Source organism: Bubalus bubalis, chromosome 1, assembly GCF_019923935.1.
Source record: "Bubalus bubalis isolate 160015118507 breed Murrah chromosome 1, NDDB_SH_1, whole genome shotgun sequence".
Lineage (NCBI taxonomy): Eukaryota > Metazoa > Chordata > Mammalia > Artiodactyla > Bovidae > Bubalus > Bubalus bubalis.
Genome location: NC_059157.1, coordinates 189,079,413 through 189,104,111, shown reverse-complemented (window position 1 = coordinate 189,104,111; position 24,699 = coordinate 189,079,413). Strand labels below are relative to the sequence as shown.

General features: G+C 54.3%; 1 protein-coding gene across 1 annotated transcript; it reads left to right on the top strand.

Annotated features, from left to right (window-relative positions):
* The first annotated feature begins 2,681 nt into the window (after positions 1-2,681).
* On the top strand, positions 2,682-17,290 carry DNMT3L (DNA methyltransferase 3 like). Its single transcript, XM_044940638.1, has 12 exons — positions 2,682-2,790; positions 3,219-3,308; positions 3,614-3,658; positions 4,520-4,599; positions 4,674-4,786; positions 5,818-5,989; positions 7,884-7,971; positions 9,087-9,175; positions 11,104-11,179; positions 11,672-11,811; positions 14,965-15,050; positions 16,815-17,290. Exons 1-12 carry the CDS (start codon positions 2,682-2,684, stop codon positions 16,978-16,980), a joined length of 1,254 nt encoding a protein of 417 aa, XP_044796573.1. The 3' UTR covers positions 16,981-17,290.
* Positions 17,291-24,699: the final 7,409 nt, after the last annotated feature.

Genomic DNA, 24,699 nt, shown 5'->3' with positions numbered 1-24,699 from the left:
AGACAGATACCATATGACCTCACTTCCATGTGGGATTAAAAACAAATAAAAAATTCAAACTCACAGATACAGAGAAGGTGGTTGCCAAAGGTGGAGACTGGATAAATGGGTCTGGGTCTCCCACATTGCAGCTTGACATTCTACCCTCTGAGCCACCAGGGAAGCCCAGATAAATGAATGAAGAGGGTCAAAAGGTATAAACTTTCAGTTAAAGAGAAATAACTCACAAATAGAGATATAAAGTATTGCATGATGACCACAGTCAATAATTTGTTGTTGTTTAGTTTCTAAGTTGTGTCTGACTGTTTGCAACCCATTGGACTGTAGCCTGCCAAGCTCCTCTGTCCATAGGATTGTCCAGGCAAGAATACTGGAGTGGGTTGTCATTTCCTTCTCAAGGGGATAGTCCCTACTCAGGGATTAAACTCTCATTTCCTGCCCTGGTAGGGGATTCTTTATCTCTGAGCCACCTGGGGAGTTTAGTCAATACAGTGTGGTTAAAAAAGAAAGTATTTTAGAATACTTTGTATCTATAGAAAATCTCTGAAGCTAGGACAGAGCTCCCACAAACCCATACCCCTGTGATTAACATCTTGCTTCAGTGTGATACAATTGTAACAATTAGTGAATCACTACTGATACAAGCACAAGCTGGAATCAAGATTGCCTGGAAAATATCAATAACCTCAGATATGCTGATGACACCACCCTTATGGCAGAAAGTGAAGAGGAACTAAAAAGCTCCTTGACGAAAGTGAAAGAGAAGACTGAAAAAGTTGGCTTGAAGCTCAACATTCAGAAAACTAAGATCATGCAATCCGGTCCCATCACTTTATGGGAAATAGATGGGGAAATAGTAGAAACAGTGTCAGACTTTATTTTTGGGGGCTCCAAAATCACTGCAGATGGTGACTGCAGCCATGAAATTAAAAGACACTTACTCCTTGGAAGGAAAGTTATGACCAACCTGGATAGCATATTGAAAAGCAGAAATATTACTTTGTCAACATAGGTCCGTCTAGTCAAGGCTATGGTTTTTCCTGTGGTCATATATGGATATGAGAGTTGGACTGAAGAAAGCTGAGCACTGAAGAATTGATGCTTTTGAACTGTGGTGTTGGAGAAGACTCTTGAGAGTCCCTTGGACTGCAAGGAGATCCAACCAGTCCATTCTAAAGGAGATCAGTCTTGGGTGTTCATTGGAAGGACTGATGCTAAAGCTGAAACTCCAATACTTGGCCACCTCATGTGAGGAGTTATCTCATTGGAAAAGACTCTGATGCTGGGAGGGATTGGGGGCAGGAGGAGAAGGGGACGACAGAGGATGAGATGGCTGGATGACATCACCGACTCGATGGATGTGAGTTTGGGTGAACTCCGGGAGTTGGTGATGGACAGGGAGGCCTGGCGTGCTGCGATTCATGGGGTCGCAAAGAGCCGGTCACAACTGAGTGACTGAACATAACTGAATTGAACAGATACAATATTCTTGAGGCTAATGAGCCATAGTTTACTAGATGTCCTTGGTTTCCTCTAAGGTCATTTTTCTGTCCCATTTAGTCTAATCGTCATGCCTCCTTAGGCTCCTCTTGGGTGTGACAGTTTCTCGGATTTTTTCTGATGAGCAACACAGTTGTGAAGAGTCCCAGGCAGGTATGTTGCTATGTTGCAGGCTGTCCCGCCCCTGGAATCTTCCGGCGCTTCTCTCATGGGTGGCGGCTGAGTCACAGGTGGGGAGGGAGCCCACAGAGGTGACACACCATCCTCCTGTCACCCTGTAGGGAGCAGTACTGTCCACTCTGCTGACCACTCTGCTGTCAACCTTGACCTTGGCAGGTTTCTCCCTGCAGAGCTACTGCCTGACATCCTGCTGAGCTTTTTAAAGTGTGTTTGTGTGTGTGTGTGTGTGTGTATGTATATATATATATATATATATATATATATATATAATTTATTTATTTATTTGGCTACACCAGGTCTTAGTTGGGGCATGTGGGATCTAGTTCCCTGACCAGGGATAGAACCTGGGTCCTTGCATTGGGAGCCTGGAATCTTAGCGACTGGACCACCAGGGAAGCACTCATTGAACTTTACACAGGTAAGTCAGGCCACCTGGACCACACCCAAGCTGAAAGGAGGGAGCTATGAGCCCTCCCCAGGCCAACTGAGCTTCCTCCCCACTAATTGCCCCTTGGCCCCTCCCACTCCCGGCCATTTATCCCACCCAGAACCTTCACCCTCACTAGGCACCACACCCCTTAGATGCCTAAACCCCACTGAATTCCCTCCTAGCCGGTCCTGCCCCCCTGCGCCCGCCCCCAGCCAAGAATCCTGAGAGCCCTAAGCCCCGCCCCTGAGTCCCCCACCCCCGCACTCAGGCCCCATCACTGAGCCTCCTCACTCCGCCCCCCTGAACCCTCCTCTCCCACACGGGTCTTCTCATCCCTCCTCACTGTAAGGACTCTCCTCCCCCTCCCCCTCCCCCTCCCAGGACTCCCTAATCCCCCACCCAGCAGGAGAACCCCCACAGGAGCCCTCCACCCTTCCACCCAACACCCAGTGGCACTGAGGGGTCCCCGCCCTCCCCTGCCCTCATCCCTACGTCATCTTGCGCGCCCCCACCCCAGGAGTCCAGCACCCTGGTTTCCTGCTATTCTGGAAGAAGTCCCTTCCCAGATTCCATGGCTCGCTCCTCCCCCGGGACCCTGAACCTGGACACCATGGATGGCTCAGACCCTGACCCAGCCCTGCCGCCGGATAGGGAGCAATGGCCCCCGCCCTGTGAAATCAGTGAGGCCCTTTCTTTTTCTCAGGAGCCCCCCGGCCTTCAAGAGTTCTTGGGAGAGACCAAGGCTGGATGGGGTCTGGGAGACCCTGGGGCAGCAGGAACATGGGGTGGCTGAGGGGCCCACAGCTGGGGGGATGCAGACGGAGGAGGTGCCATGGAGGACCTAGGGCCCTGTGAGACCCAAGTGGCCCACCTGATGGGCAACCCCTGAACTCCCCCTCGAGGCTGGCACTCACCACCGATATTCTTGCCCCTCGACACCATCCCTGCTCTGGGTTGGGAGGGGTGAGTGTCACTGTGGGAGGTGGGTAGGGGCTGAACAAGGATTCCAGGATTCCAAGGCTCTGAGACGGAGGCTGATGGGGCACCTTCTCACTCTCCGCTGTCTGTCCTATCTCCTGGTTTGGTGTCCCCTTGTCTGCTACCCTAGTCCTGGACCCGGAGGCGGAGCACAGTCTGGACATCATCCTAGTGGGTTCCAGCGAACTGTCATCCCCACCATCTCCCGGGCCCCGCAGAGGTGAGGGTTCATTTGAGTACTGGGCCCATCACTTGGGATGCCCACTTCAAGCCTGAACACTGTCCAGGGTTCCCGGCTTCTGGAATAATCACGCCTCACTCAGGAGCAGGAGGGCCCCACTCCAAGCCTCCCCCACCCCAGCGATCAGCTTGGATGTTTAAATGTCAGTGTGAAAGGTGGAGGAGGGAGGGTGGTGCTGGCCCTCTGGGTCCTGCAACTTCAAAAGATCGACTTTGAGGCTCATCTCTTGACCTGTTTGATGTAGGAGACAGGCTGAGGCAGGGACTACGTCTTTTCTTTTCCAGATTTTATTGCCTATGAAGTCAAGGTCAACCAGCGAGACATAGAAGGTGAGCATCACACCCTGCCCAGGCGAAGGGGTGTGAGCCTGCTCAAGAAGGTTGTCCATCCCTGGAGGAGGGCAGTCGACATGGCTGGTGCCCAGCTTGTATCCCCTCCACCCACCCTAAAGACCCTGACCCATCATTGAAGGTGTCTTTTAGTATAATCATGCATAAAGTGCCACAGCCACTGCAATCTAATTTTGGGGCATTTTCATCACCTGCACAACAAACTGGTACCCACAGTAACTCCTTCCTTATCCCTCCCCTCTTTCAACTCTAGGCAACCACGAATCTACTTTTTTTCTCTATGGGTTTGCCTAGCCTGGATCCCCTGCATTTACACATGGATTTTTGGATCAGGCTAGCAATTTCTGCAAAAAAAAAAAAAAAAAAAGAAAGAAAGAAAAAAAAAAAATCCCAGCTGGAATTTTGAGAGAGATCTGTAGACCAATCTGGGGAGGCTTGCCATTTTAATGGGCTTCCCTGGTAGCTCAGTGGTAAAGAATCTGCCCGCTAATGCAGGAGATGTGGGTTTGATCTGTGGGTTGGGAAGATCCCCTGGAGAAGGAAATGGAAACCCACTCCAGTATTCTTGCCTGGGAAATCCCATGGACAGAGGAGCCTGGTGGGCTACAGTCTGTGGGGTCTCAAAGAGTCAGACACAACTGAGTGACTGAGGACACACAGCATTTTAACACTCATTAGTCTTCTGATCCACAAACATGGGATGCCCTCCCATCTGAACTTTCTTTCAAGAGCAGTTTGTGGCTTTCAGTGTAAAGGTCTTGCACTTTTTCTGTTGTTGCTAAGTCTGTTGCTCTGTCTGGCGGTGCCGTGACACACGTTGACTGTGGGTTTCTGCCTCAGATGTGTGTATATGCTGTGGAAGTCTCCAGGTGCACACACAGCACCCTCTGTTTGAGGGGGGGATGTGTGCTCCATGCAAGGTAAGCAGGGAGGTGAGGGTGGCTTTGTGGCAGCCTCAGGGCGGAGTGGGCAGCCTGGCTTTGCCCTTGTCAAGGACAAGTTCCTGGAGTGCCTCTTCCTGTACGACGATGACGGGTACCAGTCTTACTGCTCCATCTGCTGCGCCGGGGAGACACTGCTCATCTGCGAGAATCCCGACTGCACCCGGTGAGGCCAGGGGTGCAGGGGATCCAGAGTCATGAAGGACTGCTGCCCATAAACCTGGGGAACACCCGTCCTTCTGGGCTCTGCATCCAGGAGTGCAAGGGACTTTCCTACCCCACCTCCCCAAAGGATGACTTTCTCCAAAGCTTTCAATTTCCATCTCAAATGTTTCATTTGCTGAAGAGCCTTGACCTATGGGAGGGGCTTCCCAGGTGGCACTAGTAGTAAAGAGCCTGCCTGCCTGTGAAAGAGAAGTAAGAGATGCTGGTTCGATCCCTGGGTGGGGAAGAGCCCCTGGAGAAGGGCATGGCAACCCACTCCAGTATACTTGCCTGCAGAATCCCACACACAGAAGAGCCTGGCAGGCTATGATCTGTGGGGTCACAAACAGTCGGACACGATTGAAGTGACTTAGCATGCATGTACGCTTGACCTATGGGAGGGGGGTCTCAAAAGCTGTGTGCTTGTGATTTTTCTTTCTGTTTTTATTGCCAAGGCATAGCTGCTCCCTCGATGGTTAAGTAGGACAGGACCCTCACGGGGCCAGAGTCAGGCAGGTGCCTTCGCTCTCCCCTGCTGTGTGCCCACCTGAGCTTTACTTGCAGTCCCTCCCTGCAGCCCTTCTGGGCCATCCTTGTACCCACAGCTCCCACCCCAGACCTGCCCCCCTGTCCCCTCAGTGGGTGCTCCTGTGCTTGAGTTCATAGGGAGATCTCACCTGCTTTCTTAGTTGCTAAAGTTTGGAGGAGGAGAACAGCTGGCGTAGGGGAGTCTTGAAAATCCGCCATTGTCCACAGGTCCCCCTGTCCTCCGCAGATGACGGGGGCCCTGTGGCTCTAGGTCCCTGAGAGGGACTGACCCCCTCCCTCAGCCACAGTCTTGCCTCCCCACCCTGCTGTCTTTGTCTTTCCACCTGTCTTTTCACTCACTCCAGAACAAGGAGCAGGCTCTCTGCTGCCTACTGGGCCACCGGGGTTTCACCTGGAGATGAGGCAGTGTCATTTCTGCCGCTGTGGTTTTCTGTTTGACTCCAGATGCTACTGTTTCGAGTGCGTTGACACCCTGGTTGGCCCCGGGACCTCGGGGAAGGTTCACGCCATGAGCAACTGGGTCTGCTTCCTTTGTCTGCCCTTCCCCCGGAGCGGGCTACTGCAGAGGAGGAGGAAGTGGCGGACGTGGCTGAAGGCCTTCTATGACCGGGAGGCGGTGAGTGGCAGCTGGGGCTGGAGGATAGAACGGGCGAACGGCCAGCCCTAACTTGGCTCATTTCCTCCGGCGACTGGTTGCAAAATGCCCATCCACTCTGCTTATGTGATGAAGTTAAAGGCTTTTGAGCAAATGCACTTTTTTCACCTTCCTCTTTGATAGCAGTGTCCACTAGGTGTCTGTCTTCCACAAATCCCTTTAGCGCAGCAGATTGGTTTCTCCCAAGCCTGGGAACCAGGCATTTGTAGGAGGTAGGAGAGTGCCCAGCAAACGTGGGCCTCTGAGCTCAGCAAGTGGGAGCAAATGCCTGGGCAGGATCTCCAAGTCCAGCCCGGACAGCTGGCACAGACATGGGTCCTCTCTGGAATCAAGGCCGGGGCCATGAGCTAGGCAGGAGTGTGGGCTCATCGCAGTAGTTTGAGGTCTGTTCCTGAAAGATACACCCGAGTCCTAACCTCCGGTACCTGTGAATGTGACCTATTTTGGAAATAAGGTCTTTGCAGACGCAGTTTAGAGAAGGATCTTGAGGTGAGGTCATCCTGGATTGGGGTGACATGAAATGTAGTGATTGGTGTCATCTACCAGGAAGGAGTAGGATAGAGACACATGCAGAGGGGGTGGGGGCTGAGTGACGGGGCAGGCTGGGCACTGACCGGGGCGGCCTGGAGCCTCAGGTTCCTTCTCTGCTGTTCAAGGCTGGCCGGTTCTGGGGAGTCGCTGCACACCTGGCATTGCTGGGCCAACCATGGGGGCACGTGGTGGCCCCACCGCCCTGCACTCCCTGACACTGGATGGAGCAGGTGCCTTCAAGGTGCTTTTCTAAACTAGGCACCTGCCCTCCCCATAGAGCCTTCTTCAGGTCTATCTTGTGGCAGAAGCCACCCATCTCTGTGTAAAAGACCCCAAGCCAGCAAACTGCAGGAGGGGTTTCTCATCCAAGGGGGAAGGGGTAGATACTCTGAACCACTGTTACTGCCCCAGGGGAGCAGGGAGAAGGAGGCATGGCTCCTGCAGCTGCCACAGGGAACCAGGACGTGCGTCCCCAAGTGTCTGTCAGGGCTGTGCCTGCACGGGATATGCCCTGCCCTCCCCACGCCCCCAGGAAGCCCAGGACCACCTGCCCTCTCCCATTGTTTCACTTTTTGCCCACCTTGGGCACCGTCCACCTGCTCCAGTCCTGGGCTCAGGGTCTCCTGGGACCCCCACCCTCCACTGCTTGCAGGCAGCACCCCTGCTCAGGCCTGGTCATCCATCCACAGCTCGATGTCATGCTCATAGGAGGCCAAGAAGCCTCCCGGAGGTCAGGGGCTCGGGAGTGCTTGTTTCCTGGATAGATCCACCGCATCTCTGCCAGCTGGTGCCCTGCATGGGAGGGTGGGTGTTACTGGACACCTTCTCGGCTCCTGTCCTCAGCCTGACCTCTTTACGCGGAGACATGGGTGCTGGCTCAGGCCTGGCCTGGGAGAGGCCCTGCGCTGGTAGCCTTCTCGGGTGGTGCCGGGTGACTTGGGGCCTGGGTTCAGAGCCTGCAGAAGGGACAGAGAGGGATCCAGTGTCTCCCATGGCCATGGGCGTTCAGAGCGCCCCAGGTCAGAAACTCTTCCCAAGAAATACAGGGAAGTGGTTTCTCTAGGGACAGAGTTATCTCCTTTCACAAGCAGTGAAGTCCCGAGCATCTGCCTTCCCTTTGCTGGAGATGCAGTTGGCGGGGGAGGGCAAGAGCCTTGGTCTGGGGGATGGGCCGGGTCTTCATGAAGGCCTGGGGGGTCAGTGCGGTCAAGGAGTGGCCAGCCCCCTCCAGGTGTGCAAGGCCAGAAAGAACTTGTCTTGACACTCATGGGCTCTATGATTAGGTAGTCATCAGAATGTTCTGGGTTTTTTTTTTAATAAATAGGAGAGTCCCCTTGAGATGTACAAAACTGTGCCTGTGTGGAAGAGAGAGCCCATCCGGGTGCTATCCCTTTTTGGGGACATCAAGAAAGGTGGGTGCAGTGACACCTGAGGATTCATGCTATAAGAGGGGTCTGCTTGGAGCGACCCCTCCAAGGGGACCCACAGGGGACCCAGGGTGTGTGCAATGAGGGCGGGGGTGCAAAGGTCCCCAGCATCACACTCACTGCATGTCTGGGACTGGGGGCCGTTTCCAGGAGGCAAGGGGTGTGCTGTGCAGGAGCACCTGGGGCTCCTTCCTTCAGCTGGGCTGCTTTGGAAAGAAAATTCGCATAGCAAGACGGTGGGTGTGAAATGCCACAGTGAGGGCCATAGGGCCAGCTCTCTGCTAGGACAGCCCTGCCCAGAGCCACTGAGCCTCACACACCTCCACACACCTGGCCCCCTTACCTGCCCCACCCCTTGCTGGACCCTCTGCACCCTCAATCTTTACCCGGACGCCCCCATCACCCAGGCAGTCACATGCTGCATTCTAGCCTTGCCTGGGTGTCCTGCCCCTGCAGACCCCAAGCAGACCCCCACCTGCCGGTACCTTTGGAAATCCTGTGGACTCTTGTGGGCTCAGCAGATGTAACAGGAATCAGTGAAAATACATCTGTTAGTCTCTGGCCAAGTGGAATGGGGCCATCTGCCCTGCTCCTGGCGCTCGCCGAGTGCCTGGTAGTATGATCACAGTGGCCCCGTGCTCATCTGTGTTAAGAATCTGGGGGCCGAGACACACAGAGCATAGCATCCCCTGAAGGAACCCAGGAGTCACTGCCCACGGCCACTCAGCCTTCCAGGCCCTGCCCAGACAGTGCGTTATTAATTCGCAAGGTCCTTTCTGGGCTCACCTTCCAGTGCCTCGGCTGCACGCTCTCCTGCAGCCCAGCCCTGTCTCCCAGCCTGACCGGGTGACGTCAGCATGCATCGCCACCGCCCCGTGGTTCCCTAACCCAGAGAGTGGCACTGCAGCCCGTAGCGCTGGTTATGCAACACGTGGCTTGACTTTGTGAAATCAGTGCTTAGTCACCCCGTCACGTCGCTGGAAAGATAAAGTCTGCTCACCATATGATAGCCGTACTTTCTGATCAGCCGTTGGCCTTTGATTCCACGTTGGGTCAAAACCCAACGCCAGCCCTCTGTGTCCTCTTGGCTCCCCACCCAGAGCTGACGAGTCTGGGCTTTTTGGAAGATGGTTCTAAGCCGGGAAGATTGAAACATTTGGATGACGTCACCAACATAGTGAGGAGGGACGTAAGTACTGCCGGCTCCTCCAGGTCCCCAGTGAGGGCAGACTCAGCTCCTCCAGGCCCCTGGTGAGAGCAGACTGGGGGGAAGGGGACAGGGGACCAGGCAGAAAGAGGGGGAGGGGTAGCCCCCTGCAGGACTGACCTCGGGGGGGTCTCATGGGGATTGTCCCCACAACAGGGGAGATGAGAGAGGCAGCTTTGTGGCCCCCACGCTGCCTGTTCCTGCTGTCTTGAATGTGGCCTGGGAGGGAGCGCCTAAAAGTGACTCAGCCAGCTCGGTCAAGAGCGTCCTGGGGTGGGAAAGGGATGGGAAGCCTCCTCCGGGGGCCTCTGCAGGAGGATCTGGGCCCTCGCCCGAGGCCCACAGAGCCCCTCACATCGGGATTAAAGCCCACTGTCCCTAGAGCCCAGCCACCCCAGGCACAGGGCCTGAGGGGCCGGAGCGCTGGCCGTTGCAGGCGGCAGCAAGGAAACAGCCAGCGTAGGGAGTCCACTCTGCCCCCAGGGTGCCAGTCAGAGCCTTACAGCTCTACTCCCCCCCATCTTGGTCTGACCCAAGGGTGTGTCCAGGGGCCAGCCCTCCTCTCTGGCTGAGCCTGGGGACTCCCCCACCACCGGTCCATCCCCCTGGGGTCTGCCCTGCCTTGATGCCCAGAACAGGGTCTTCTCGCCCCACCGGCCCCATCAGATGTCCCACCAGGGAGCATTTCTGGAGCATTCTGGTCACACTCATCCTAGGCTCCCCAGGCGGGGTCCTCCCTTAAAGGGCAGGATGGTCCAGGCGGGGCTGGACAGTGATACGAGGCCTCCCCCCTCAAGCTGCAGAGCTGCAGGACAGAGCAGACGTGGAGGGGCTCTTGCTGGTGTGTGGAGGGTCTAGATCCCTCCCATGATGAGCTCTGAGTCTCGGTGGTGACAGTGACGGCCATGCGTGTCGTCATCGCTCCCATGTCTGCACGGCGGCATCCGGCTGTCCGTGTCTGTGGGTCTCAGGGGATTCAGAGTGCTCGCTGGCGGATTCTTGGGGAGAACAAGGAAGACCTTGCTTCCTTCACGGCATTTCCTGGGTCGTCACAGCAGCCGCCAGCCTGCAGACCCCGGCCCCCCAGCTCAAGCTCGCCTCCTCTAGCCCCCTTGCCTCCTCCCCATCCAGACACCCCTCTGTACTCATCCCAGTCTGCAGCCTGCAGTAGAGCCCTGGATAGAGCCCCTGCTATAGAGCACCAGGAGCGCACCTAGTCAGGGGCAGGGGCAGAGGCAGAGCTGGCTGCAAGAGGGCATGTGAGGCCGCGAGGTGGGGAGCTGGTGTCTGGTACGGGCTTCTGTCCACTGGTTTGGTGAGGGTCCAGGGAAGCCAAGTCTGCTCTGGACGGGTTGCTGTCACAGAACCAGGCATCCAGTGTTTGAACCAGGCATCCAGTGTTTGGGTCTCATTTATTTTGTTTTTAAGAATAACTTGGGCCAGTATCTCTAACCGGGGCCCTTGGTCACGTGGGAGGGGCACTTGAGCCCCTGGTGGTGAAAGCACGTCCTCCACTCAGGAGGAGTTGGGGGGCCTTGGGGTGGGGGTGTTGCTGCAGCGGCAGAAGCAGCTCATGCTCCCACTGTCCGTTGACCCATCAGGGGCTCGATGTGTATTTTCCAGCAACACAGGAAATACGCATGAATCTGGGGGCCCAGGTGTCAACCTCCCGGGAGGGTCTTTGAGGGCACAAAGGAATCATGGTGCTCAGATTCCCAGGGCCGCCTCCTCCAGATGGAGGAAGTGAGTTCTCCACACCCCCTGACTTACAGAGGTGGGTCTGACCCAGTGGGTTTCACTGCCCCACCACCCCTTCCATGAGGGTCAGCCTGAATCACATGATTAGACAAACGAGGTGCCCAACCCAGGGGACCACTTTGCCCTCCTGAGCCGCCCCTGTCCTCCTGCAGATAGATGAGTGGGGCCCCTTCGACCTCACCTATGGCTCCACGCCCGCCCTGGGCCACCCCTGCGACCACCCCCCGGGTAAGAAACTGCCATCTGCTAAAACTCCAGGGTCTCTTGTCCCCCACCCCCTCCCACACACCCCACCCAGCACTCTTCAGGGAGGGCAGGAATTGCAAATTGTCTGCAACTTAAAAAAAAAAGAAACAGCTTTGCTGGGGCATCAGAGACAGGTATCAGTGTCCGTATTCAGTGAGCACGTCCTGGTGGGTCTTGTGCGCCCTGTGAGGCCATCACCACAACCACAGCACGAGCGGGTCTGTCACCCCAGGGCGGCCTGGCGCCCCTCCCACCCCATCTGCTCGGCTGCATGTCCCTCAGGGGCGGCACCCAGACCCTCGCACCTGTGCTGTCTTGGTGTCAGGCACATCTGGGCCCTCCAGGCTGCTGGGGGGCAGGCGGCTGCAAGGCAGCTGAGGTCTCCCCTCCCCACTCCCACCGGAGCCCCGCACTCCTGTCCCGGGCCCCTCCCAGTGGGTGGAAGCCAGACTCACCTGCCCGCCCCCTCCACAGGGTGGTACGTGTACCAGTTCCACCGCATCCTGCAGTATGCGAGGCCCCTGCCTGGCAGCCCCCAGCCCTTCTTCTGGATGTTCGTGGACAACCTGGTGCTGACGGAGGAGGACCTGGACGTAGCCACTCGATTCCTGGAGGTACGTGCAGGTCGGGGCCTCTGCAGGGGACACTAAGGTCCCTTGGTGGGGGCACCACTTAGGTCCCGGCCCTGAGGACTGGTTTCTCAGAATTCACGGAGCCCACGAGGGCTGTCGTACCACTAAGCCCCAATGGTGCTTTCTCAATGCTTTGCTCTGGATTCAGGAAGTTGCCACTGGGGGCCATGTCTTTCTCCCCCCACCCAGCTCCATCTGCACACATGCACGCACACACCCGTGCACACACTCACACTCACACCCATCCTGGGGAACCAACAGCCTTGCTCTTTCTGTCCTCAGGCCCAAGTCCTGGCCTTTAGGCCACTTCTGGACTCAGTGACCTTCTGTCCAGGCCTGACCCGGCCCATCCTTCTCAGCTCATTTCACCCCCCACACAGGGCAGCCCCAGGCCAGGCTGGGTGTCCCCTCATCTTAGGACGTGCCCCTGCTGTGTTCCGGTGTTTATAAATTGACAGCAAATGTCTCCTGGCCGCCCGCTCCCACCACTCCCACTGCATTTGTCTTTAGGTCCCTTGTCACCTCCAGGACATCTCCACAAACTTGCAAATCTGCCCACAGGCTTTTCTCACTCACCTGTTACCCTGGAAATCCTTCTGTTGGGAAAGCGCCTTTCTCCTTCTTTGTTTTAATTTACGTGTTTTTGTTTTGTTCTATTTGTATGGACATAAAAAATTGCCTTCAACCTGTTTCCATGAACACACAGTTGGGTGGTTTCTAATCTCTCGCTCCTAAAAACATTGCTACGAGGCAGGGATGTGAGGGGGGACGTCAGTGGGGGTGGATTCCGGAAGAGAGGTTGCAGGGTCCATGTGCTGTTTTCAGAGATGCTGCCCCCCACCCCCAGGATGTCTGCATAGCCCCTCTGACGGCAGAGCTGCTCTTTCCCCTGCCTGCCCACAGGGTGTCCCCAGCTCTCTGCCTTCCTTCCTTGGCTCCAAGTGTCCTGCTCTTCTTTCCTCCTACGCAGTTGGGATTTTTCCATTCTGTATCTTACTGGTTTTGATTTGTATTCAAGAAACTATCGATCTATCTAGATTGATCTAGCTCCTGTCACCTTATTGGACTACTTTGTGGATGACGGTGGTTTGCAGTTGATTCAGGTAGACTTCCTAGGTGTTTGAGCAGATTTCTGCAAGCGGTGACAGTTTTTTGTTTCCGATTCTGTACCTCAAATTTCGCTGTTCTTGCATTTCTCTGGTTTCACGCTGGATCACAGTAGTGGCAGGACATGCCTGCCTGGCTCCTAACTTTCACTGAAATGTTCCCAGTGTTTCTCTCCTAGGCTGATGCTGATTTTGAGGTCACAGTTGATAAATTTCACTATCTTAAGGAAATTTCTAGTCATTTCCCTTGATTTCTATGTTTTTGATCCATTTTAATTAAGAATAATTGTTGGATTCTGTCAAATGTTCTTTTTTATGTTCATGGAGATAATTGAATTTATTCTTTAGATCTGTTGTGAAAGTGTTAGTCTCTCAGTTGTGTCCAACTCTTTGGACCGTAGCCTGCCAGGCTCCTCTGCCCATGGGATTTTCCAGGCAAGCATACTAGAGTGGGTTGCTATTTCCTTTTCCAGGGGCTCTTCCAGACCCAGGGATCAAACCTGGGTCTCTCAAATTGCAGGCAGATTCTTTACAGTCTGAGCCACCAGGGAAGCCCTTTATACAGTACAGTATGCTAATAGATTTTCTAGTGGTCATCTGTCCTTGCATTCCTGAACTCACCCACTTAGTCATGTGTGCGGCTCTTTTGACGGATTGCTGAATTCTGGTGAACAGCATTTCATGTAGGATTTTTGCTTTGACAAGTGCAAGAGAGGTGTGTGAGGTTTTTATTGGCTTTGTGCTATTTTTATTGGTTTGGATGCCAATGTTAAGCTTGCTTTGTACAAATATTTAAATATTTGACAACGGTGAAATTGTCTGGATTGGTCATTGTCAACCAGGTTTTAAACAGGAGCAATTCTTCTGTAGAAACTAATCTGTTAAGATTTTCAATCTTTTCTGAGATCACTTTGGTAAGTTATGTTTTCCCAGAATGCCATCCATTTAAGTAAAGTTTAAAATCATTTTCATAGAGTTGAGCCAAGTGTCCTCATGATTCTCTTACTTTCTTCCGCCATCTGTGGTTATTTCTCCTTTTTAGGGAACCTTGAATTTAAAAATACTGGCATGGTACCACATACGAGCAGTGAGGACCAGGCTTGTAAGGTTCCTTGATTATTGACGAGTCTATGAATATGTGATCCTGAGTCCAGCCAAAGCCAGTCTCCAAACCTGGGCAGCAGCTGCCAGCAGACGTGGGGGACAGCAAAGATGCTGGCTCTTGACCGTTTTGGGAGCACATTTGGTCGCTCGGAATCAGTCCCGAATCGAAAGTAGGCAGGAGAGAGAACTCACCGTGTGTCCTGTGACTGCTCCCACTTTGCTGTAGATCCACATTTCTGCTGATGGCAGGGAACAACTAGACGTGCCAGACACAGGACTGCCTGTCTCTACCCTGTACCTGCCGGTACATCCCGCTGTGAGCTCTCCTCCCCGCCAGGGGTGTGGACACGGGAGAGGCTGACATGTCCAGAAAGGTTCTGCCACCCCGACTGAGTCTGAGGAGGTGGAGTCCAGGCCGCCAGGGTGCATGTTGGGGATTGGATGGTCTCTCAGTCCCGTTTCTCCTGCCATGGCTCCCCCAGCCCCTCTTCCCCTGACCTTTTGAGGGAGATTGGCCCCAGGATCCAGGTGCTCCCTTGGATCACGAGGCATCAACCTTTTTGGAAGTCTGCTGTCTGCCCGCAAAGCTTCTTATCTGCCGGAGATGACACAGCTCTTGGCTCAGAGATCAAGGAATTCTTTGTCCTTCACGGAATCCACCTCTGCTGTGGAGCAGACGGGGAGTCCCTGGGCATGTGACCTTTGGAAATGAAAAATCTGCCGGTTAAAAGGTCTAAAATAGTAACTCAGTTTTATCCTTATAAGGTGATTTATAAGAAAACAGACGTGCCATGTGAACAGTGTCGACTGGGAGACAGCTTCCATCCAGGAGGGCTGAGACTGTGCTCTGGGTGCAGACAGGGCGCCCGTGGTGGCTGAGGCCTGTGGGTGCCCCCAGGTCACAGCTTGTGTTCCCATCCCTCAGATTGACCCGGTGACCATCCAGGATGTCCGTGGCAGAACTGTCCAGAATGCCGTGCATGTGTGGAGCAACATCCCTGCTGTGAAGAGGTACTCCCTGTGCACGTGAGGTCCCTGGAGGCCTGGAAGCACACCGGCTGTGGGCACATCACCAGGGAACCCAGGGCAGCTGAGGGAGCCGTGCCCAGGCAGCCTCTGTGGCCAGCTTGGGGCACCCCACAAATTCTGGACAAGCTCAAGGGCAGCAGCCCCCCTTTCCACTTCAGGGACCTCCTCCCCGCTTTCACACTGGTCCTTTCTGAGCAATTCACCTCTGGACGAACTCCTGGACGTGAGCCACCCGGCTTGTGTGCCCCAGTCCCCTGTCCCCAAGCTCCGGGCACCTGCCTCACCCTGCACACCCCCAAACCCATGTGAACACACCCAGTCTCTCATAAGCTCACACTCATCACACACACACAGAGCACACACTCACACAGGCCCACATCCTCACTCATGTTTCGCCATGCACTTTTGGGCCACACTGAGCTGCTTCTAGCCCCTCAGACAGGTCTGCTTAGGGCCTTCACACACAAGCACATGCACACACACGCACACACACATGTGCTCATGAAGACACACACAGCCCCCTCTCTGCTCCCGGAACATCCTCAGGACTGTTGATCCCCAGGAATAGCCCCTCGCTGTCCCTGCACACCCCTAGCCCTGGCCCAGCCACCCCACTGCTCCAGCGACACCGTCCTCCCCTCCTGACCCTGCCGCATGCCCTCCCCGGGCCTTAAAGGAGAAGGCCGCCTCCTCCCCCAAACCTCATGCATCTGGCCTTTGCCCTTGTCTTGCCTGCATCTTCCAGGGCAGTAAGTCATGTGCCCTCCTCTTGACAGTTTCTGGAAACTTCTCTTTGCCACCTCCCATGCCAGCCTTCTCTCTGCTCACATTGCGGTGCCCACCAGGCCCCCACCCAGGACTGTAGTGGGGGGAGGTGGGCAGCAAGGTGGAGCAGGTTCCTGAAACACTGTCTTTTTGAAGACTTGAGGGTCACCCAGCCTCGTCTACGGCATCTCCCCCCACTTCTGGCCCCTGGAGGGAGGTGGTGGGGCCTGGGGGCACACCTGGGCCCCAGAAACACAGCGGGTGCTTCCCCTCAGACCCATGTTGCCTCAGTATGAGCGAGACCTGCCTCACTGGATGTAGGGAGCGTTCTGCCCAGGTGACGGGCAGCTGCCTCTGGACAGCCCCAGACTCCCTTGGACGGTGGAGCTGCAGATGGAGAGGGCTAGCTGGGGTGGCCTTCACCCCCAAAGTAAGCTGGGAAATGTTCCCCAAGTCCAGTGAGGTGCCCAGCACCACGTCCAGGAGCCTTGAGTCCTTGGGTTGCATCACATGGTGAGCGGGGTCCCTGTTGAGTGGCCTCTGGCCAGGCGGTCCAGGGCCTGCAGGTGGCCACGGTCAGCTCGGGTGCAGTCGGACCCACAGGGAGGCCACAGAATGCTGCTGGACCAGCCTTGCCCCCGATCCACCCCCCCCCCCCGCCTCTGTGGGTCTGCTCCGTGGTGGCCTCTCCACACGCAAACTGGGACTTGGTGAGCTGGGCCAGTAGTCTGTCCTTGGGAACCATCTCCAGGGATGGCTCCTCCCTGGGGGAAGTGGGAGGTGTGGGGGCCATTGTCCCGTACTCCCCAGGACACACCTGTCACCACCTCCCCCCACTGGGTGAGACACTCACACAGGGTGGGGGCTCTTATAAGCGTGTTTATCTCAGAGACCTTGGGGAGCCTGGCGAGGCTGTACCCCTGGCTTCCAGGGTGTCTGTGGGTTCCTGGGGTGGGCACCGAGCCCCTTTCTCCTTCACAGCAGGCACTCGGCTCTGGTGTCCCAGGAGGAACTCTCCCTACTGGCTCAGGACAGGCAGCGAGTGAAGTCCCCTGCCCAGGACCCGGCCACACTGGTGAAGAATTGCTTTCTCCCCCTGAGAGAGTATTTCAAGTATTTTTCAACAGAACTCACTTCCTCTTTATGAATGAGTCATATACCGTGAAAAAAAAGAAAAAAAGACATTTCCTAGAACAAAGGCAACTTTCCTTACATTGTCTCTATTTTCCTTTTCAAATTATTATTTTATTTGCTTAACTTTGGATTTCCCATGGTTGCTAAAGACCCACCATCACCCTTTGGATCTGGTGGTTCTGCCCCCACTGTGACCTTTGGTGGGAGGAGGTGAAGCCCAGGGTCTAACGGTGGACGAGACCCAGATGTTGTCATGCACCTTGTGCTGCCGGAAGCATTTCTGTCCAGTTGAGAAGTTACAAATATATTTATTATGATCATTACAGGTCCTTTTCTGGTGTTTTTGTGTGTGGTGCTAGGTGCTAAGTCGCTCAGGGGAGCACCTGCCAGGCTCCCCTGTCCATGGGCTTCTCCAGGCAAGAATACTGGAGCAGGTTGCCATGTCCTTCTTCAAGAGATCTTCCCAACCCAGGGATCAAACCCACGTCTCTTATGTCTCCTGCATTGGCAGGTGGGTTTTTTACCACTAGGGCTACCTTATCCTGTAGGACATGGGACGTGTGTGTAAGAGGAGCAGGACACGTGGCTATAAGCCCCCGCTGCACCTGTGTTATTCTTACACGTAGCCAATGCCTTCATAACTGCTGTGTGCTGTGATGGTTAAAACCACCCATCCTGGTGAGAGGCACATGAAACATCCCAAACCTTTGCAAAGCATGGAATATCTGCTTGGTCAGCAAAGGGAGGACAGGCTGAAGGGAAGGAGTGGAGGCCGAGGCCAGGTCCACTCATGAAGCGTGTGACCTCTGTCCTCCTTAACCCAGAGGGACTTGCTTGTGGAGGCAGGGTCCCCGTCTGCCCTGGGCTCTGGTGAGGACTTTGCAGCCCTGACACAGCTGGCTCCAAACCACATGTGATAAACCCACAAGGGATCTTTCCAGACTAACCAGAAAACCCCGCAAAGGGACCTAGACTCAGATAAGCATGCAGGTTCCGCTTGTCCTGGGCGTCACCCTGTGACTGGGGGCGTGCTCGGGATCAGCTGGTGCTGATCAGCTTGGGATCAAGCTGGTGGTTTTTGGAAGAAAGGGGGAGGGTTAAACCTGAACTTCTGAAGGGTGTTTTTAAAATATTTTGAAATAGAATGGAAGTTGTGATGGTTAATTTCAGTGTTGACTTGGCTACAGTACCCAGACATTTGTTCAGATGTTAACCTGGAGGTTTCTGTGAAAGGATTTCTGGGTAGGTTGGCAAACCGGTGGACTTTGAGTAAAGCAGACAACCCTTCACAAGGCAGGTGGGCGCTGTGGTCTGAATGTCTGTGACCCATAATTCACCTGTTGATCCTAACCCAAGTTGGCCTCCAAGGTGATGGTGTTAGGAGGTGGGGCCTTTGAGAGGTGACCCTAAGATGGGATTAGTGAAGTGAAGTTGCTCAGTGATGTACAACTCTTTGAGACCCTATGGACTGCAGCTTGCCAGGCTCCTCCATCCATGGGATTTTCCAGGCAAGAAAACTAGATTGAGTTGCCATTTCCTTCTCCAGGGGATCTTCCTGACCCAGGGATCCAACTCAGGTCTCTTGCATTGCAAGCAGACTCTTCTCAGTCTGAGCTACCAGGGAATCCCCCAAGATGGGGTTAGTGCCCTTACAAAAGAGGTCCCAGGGAGCTCTCTCACCCACCCCTGCCTGTGTGACCAAGAAGTGTGTGACCAGGGAAAGGGCCCTCACCTGACCCTGCAGGCACCTGATCCACCACTTCCAGCCCCAGCACTCCGAGCAGGATGTTTCTGTTGTTTGCAAGCTGCCCAGTATGTGGGATTTCACCATAGTGGCCCCATCATACTGGGACAGGGGGCGACTCCTGAGCCATCAAAGGCCTAACCTCCCCTGAGCAAAAAGGCTGGCCAGCTCACCCTGCAGATTCAGGGTTCATCAGCCCTTCATAATTACAGGAGCCAATTCCTTGAAATCAATTTTCTCTCTCTCTCTCTACACACACACACACACACACACACACACACACACACAGCCCTAGCTGATACAGATATCCTCATCTTCATGAAGACCTTTTCTCCAAGCTGGCAGGAGGACAATCCTGAACTCTGATGTCACAGGTCTCCTGTCCAGGGGCTAAAGATTTGTAATGGAACTAAGGTCATGCAGCCCCAGAAAACACGCAAGGCCAGTGGGGACAGGAGCCTCGAGCACAGGTGAGACCTTTGGGGAGGCCAAGCTCTGGGTCCAGGCCAGGACAGGTCTGGTGACAGCTGTTTGCCAGCAGGCTGACTCCAGCTACTTCCACCCAAGGCAGCCGCTGCTGAGAGAGCTGACCTGCTGGTGTCTGCTCTCCTTCGCCTGCTGCCAGGCAGGGGCCCAGAGCCTCTCAAAGCAGCTTTACATCTTTGGCTTTTTCTCAAACACCTTGAAATTCGAAAAATATTTAATCCCAACTACAGGGGCCCCTTGTGACCCCCCTGTGGTCAGCTGAACAATGACCCCCAAAAGATGTTCCTGTCCTAAAGCCCAGAACCTGTGAATATCAACTTATATGGCAAAAGGGGACTTGGCTGAGGTGAGGAGGTAGAGACAGGGAGATTAGGCTGAATTTTGTGTGATCCCGAAGGTCCTGGTCAGGGGAGGCAGAGGAGACCTGATCCCGTTCAGAGGACAAGTGCATGGCCCCGGGGGCAGAGCGAGCTTAAAGCCTAATGGGCCTGGAGCCCCTCAAGGATGGCTGGTTCAGGCAACCAGCCCCCAGAACTGGATAGGAGGCTGCATTTCTGTTGTTTTATGCCCCCACTTGGTGGAAGTGGGGTCCTGCTTCCGAATCTGCCCCCAGAGCCTTGGATCCTCAGATCCTTCTTGGTTCCTATGCATAGACAACCTTCTGAGGGCTTCTCTCTCCAACCCCTGACTCCCACCCCGATTGCCTGAGAAGCAGTCACAGTGAAGGGAAGAGAGGAGAACCTTGCCTCACCCACATGAAGCCTCCCGAGGGCCATTTGTGTGTATCCACTTGCCTTGAAACCCTCCGTGAGTAACCCACGTGGGGGTCTTGCTGTGTATGCTCTATATGTATTCATTCACGATGACCTCACATCAAGGCTATTCCCACCTCACAAATGGGAATCACAGGCACAGCAGGGTTAAGTAACTTGCTGAACATCACTCTGCTCCTGAGGAGCACTTGCCAGTCTGAGGTTCCTGGGACTGGTCTTCTGCCCACTCCAGGGGTGCCCCTGCCCCACTGCCCTGAGAAGCGTGGGTGCCCCCTTCCAACCTGGCGGCACTCCTTACCCTTGTCTGCCTGCTCAACCAACAGCTCGTTCCTTGGGCCTGGGGTCCCCACACTCTGGTGGGCCTGGCAGCAACACTTGGTCTTCTGGGGTCTGGCATGGAGGGCTGCCAGAGCCTGGCACCAGTGCCCAGCAGCTGCCAACTCGAGGGTGTCAGCCCCTTGAAGCCCACCGCGTTTCCTTCTCCGCAGCCCTGGGGCAGTAACTGGGAGGCACTGAAGGCTGCGCTCCAGACACCGACTGGGCACCTTCGCTTCCCGGGTCCACGTGAGCCGGCACCCTCCGAGGGAGACTTTAACCGAGGGGGGCTCGACCTGGTACTCTCCAACAATCTGAGGTTGCAGTGGGGTCCACCGCTCCCGCTCCCGCTCCCTGCGGGTAGAGGCGGCATCCTACTGGGAGCCAGGTAGGGTGGGGAGAACCCAGCCGTCAGCCAGTCAGTGCAGCGCAGCCCTCCGCCTGTCCAATCAGAGAGAACCCCGGGGCTGGCGGGGCTGGACCCGGGAAGGTGAGAAGCAGCGCGGCGCAGACGGTCCCTTGTCTCTTCCTCCTCACCCGTGACGCTGGTGATGCTGGGGCTGGCTCTCCGCAAACGCTGTCCTCCTTTACCAGCTGTTGAGGCAGAGGATCAAAGGCCACCGATATCATGCCCCTTCCAGCCCCACTAGGCCTGATGCGGTGCTCACTCCCATCATCAAGTGTCCCCACTAAGTGTGTTCTAGATGCAGCGCTGGTTTTCTGGCTCTGACAATGGGAAGCGTCCTGAGTCCCCGTTTCTGATTTGATTCATGCCCACGGCCAGCTCTCCTGGCCAAATCTTACCTTTCCTCCTGGCTCCCATTTCCAGCCCCTTCAGGACGTCCCCCACCCAGGTTCAGACTGTCTGTGCCCTCACTGGACACCTGACCAGGAGCCCTGACCAGGACCCCTGTCCCTTCTTTGCTCCTGACCACAGAAAAGCGAGGGTAAATCCTCCTTTGCCTCTTTAAATCCTCCACCCCAGTCTCCCAGCCTGACCTGGGAGGAGTGAAGCCCCTGGGCTTTAGGCCTGCAGGCCTCTCTCCCTGGCCACCTGCAACCCCACCCTCTCATCCCACCTCCCAGCCCATCTCTTTTACTTCTTTGTCTTGTTTGTTCTTGTCTCCAGAGACGTGATGGTTTCCACCAGGCGGAGATTCTCTTGTTTTAAGCTGTTATCATTAGTGCTCACACAGGCCATGGTGGGTGGGCACTAAACTTTGGTTGAAAGAGTGATAGCGTGCAGGAGATGGCTGGGGCCAGGGGAGCCCCCTTGGTTCTGCCCTCACCTTACACCCTCCTTCTCCTACCCCCCTCCAAAGGCAAGTCTCAGCATCTCCATCAGCCAGGGCAGCAGCACACACTCCTCCTGCCTGCTCCACCCAAGACATGACCCTCCGGACCTGAGGCAGGTGCCTAGGAGCTCAGGTCCTTCCAGGGATGCCCAGCAGAGAGGGCACTTGTTCCCTCGTGGCTCCATCCCCTCACCTCATTGGCACCTACTTGCCATGTGTGGAAGGAGGGAGGGGGAGCACTGACTCAGCTGGGACTCCCGGAGAGAGGCCAAGTTGATTGGGAGGGGTGAAGAAGGAATAAACAGAGTGTTTGTCCTTAGCGTGGGGTTCTGGGGCTCCCCCAGTGTTACCAGACCAGAAAACAAGAGCATCAAGTCCCACAGGCTTGGAGGAGCAAAAACTGAACAACTTTCCACAAGGTGGGCTTCTCAGAGCCTTTAATTCAGACTTAAATTGTAAAAGTAGGGAAAACCACTAAACCATTCAGGTATGACCTAAATCAAACCCCTTACAATTATACAGTGGAAATGACAAATAATTCAAGGGATTAGATCTGCTATATAGAGTGCCTGAAGAACTATGAATGGAGGTTCATAACATTGTATAGGAATCCAAGATGAAAACCATCCCCAAGAAAAAAAAATGCAAAAAGGTAAAATGGCTGTCTGAGGAGGTCTTATAAATAGCTGAGAAAAGAAGAGAAGTGAAAGGCAACAAGGAGAGATAAGAAACCCTTTCTAAATGATCAATGCAAAGAAATAGAGGAAAGCAATAGAATGGGAAAGACTAGAGATCTCTTCAAGAAAATTAAAGATAGCAAGGAAACATTTCATGCTAAGATGGGCTTAATAAAGAACAGAAATGGTATGAACCTAACAGAAGCAGAAGATATTAAGAAGAGGTGGCAAGATATTAAGAAGAACAATACAAGAAAGATATTAATGACCCAAATAACCACCATCAATCACCTAGAACCAGACATCCTGGAGTGTGAAGTCAAGTGGGCCTTGGGAAGCATCACTATGAACAAAGCTAGTGGAGGTGATGGAATTCCAGCTGAGCTATTTCAAATCCTAAAAGTTGATGCTGTGAAAGTGCTGCACTCAATATGCCAGCAAACTTGGAAAACTCAGCAGTGGCCACAGGACTGGAAAAGGTCAGTTTTCATTCCAATCCCAAAGAAAGGCAATGCCAAAGAATGTTCGAACTACCACACAATTGCACTCATCTCACATGCTAGCAAAGCAATGCTCAAAATTCTCCAAGCCAGGCTTCAGCAGTACATGAACTGAGACTTCCAGATGTTCAAGCTGGATTTAGAAAAAGCAGAGGAACCAGAGTTCAAATTGCCAACATCCATAGAAGCAAGAGAATTCCAGAAAAACATCTGTTTCTGCTTCATTGACTATGCTAAATAAAACCTTTGACTGTGTGTATCACAAAAAACTGTGGAAAATTCTTCAAGAGATTGGAATACCATACTACCTTACCTGCCTCCTGAGAAATTTGTATGCAGGTCAAGAAGCAAAAGTTAGAACTGGACATGGAACAACAGACTGGTTCCAAATTGAGAAAGGAGTATGACAAGACTGTATATTGTCACCCTGCTTATTTGACTTCTATGCAGAGTACATCATGTGAAATACCAAGCTGAATAGCACACAAGTTGGAATCAAGATTTCTGGGGGAAATATCAATAACCTCAGATATACAGATGACACCACCTTTACAGCAGAAAGTGAAAAGGAACTAAAGAGCCTCTTGATGAAAGTGAGAGCTGGCTGAAAACTCAACATTCAAAAAACTAAGATCATGGCATCTGGTCCCATCACTTCATGGCAAATATGGGGAAACAGTGAGAGACCTTATTTCCCTGGGCTCCAAAATCACTGCAGATGGTGACTGCAGCCATGAAATTAAAAGATGCTTGCTTCTTTTAAAGTAAAGTAAAGATTATTCCCTCAAGAAAGGAAAATAAAAGTACTGGGATGTCACAGCTACCAAAAGCTATGACAAACCTAGACAGCATATTAAAAGCAGAGACATTACTTTACAGACAAAGGTCTGTATAGTCAAAGCTATGGTTTTTCCAGTAGTCGTGTATGGATGTGAGAGTTGGACCATAAAGAAAGCTGAGTGCTGAAGAATTGATGCTTTTGAACTGTGGAGTTGAAGAAGACTCTTGAGAATCCCTTGGGCAGCAAGTGGATAAAACCAGTCAATTCTAAAGGAAATCAGTCCTGAATATTCATTGGAAGGACAGATGGTGAAGCTGAAGCTCCAATACTTTGACCACCTGATGGGAAGCGCTGACTCATTAGAAAAGACCCCGATGCTGGGAAAGATTGAAGGCAGGAGGAGAAGGGGACGACAAATGATGAGATGGTTGGATGCCATCACCAACTCGATGGACATGAGTTTGAGCAAGCTCCAGGGGTTGGTGATGGACAGGTAAGCCTGGTGTGCTACAGTCATGGGATCGCAAAGGGTCGGACAAGACTGAGCGACTGAACTGAACTGAGTGCTGCGGCAGGAGGCCCAGGATGGAGGAAGGACAGAGGAGCCAGACTTGGCGGCGGGGCAGGGGGTGACCTAGGCCTGGACTGGAAGACGGGGCCTGCCTGCCTACCTTCCGCCTTCCGGCCACTCATTCATTCGTTCCTGAACAGTCGTGGAGTTCTCAGGTCACCTAGCCCTGGAGGAACTGACTGAGTTCCGAGAGGGGGAAGGAGGGCGGGAGACTGACACCCAGCCCGCCCAGCCAGGCTCTCTGGGCGCAGGGGTGGGGCGGCCGGCGTGCGCCGGCGGAAGCTGGGCGCTTGGGGGCGCGGACGTTCTGTGCGACTTTGGGGGACAGCATTTAGCCTCCCTTCAGCCAGGTAAGTACTCCCGCAGCGGCCTTCGCCGCCCTCCTCCATGGGGCCTTCCCTGTCCTCAACTTGCCGGGCCTGGAGCCTCCGGCCTGCTACCCTTGGGGCCAGACTTGCACCCTTGCCTGGGAAGGGCTTAACTTTAGTGAGTCAGTGTCCACGCTTCGGTTCCCACAGCTCCCGGCCGAGGCAGTGGGAGGGGCCGGGGGCGAGGCCAGGGGCGGGGCCAGGCCGATCTCCGCCCGGCTC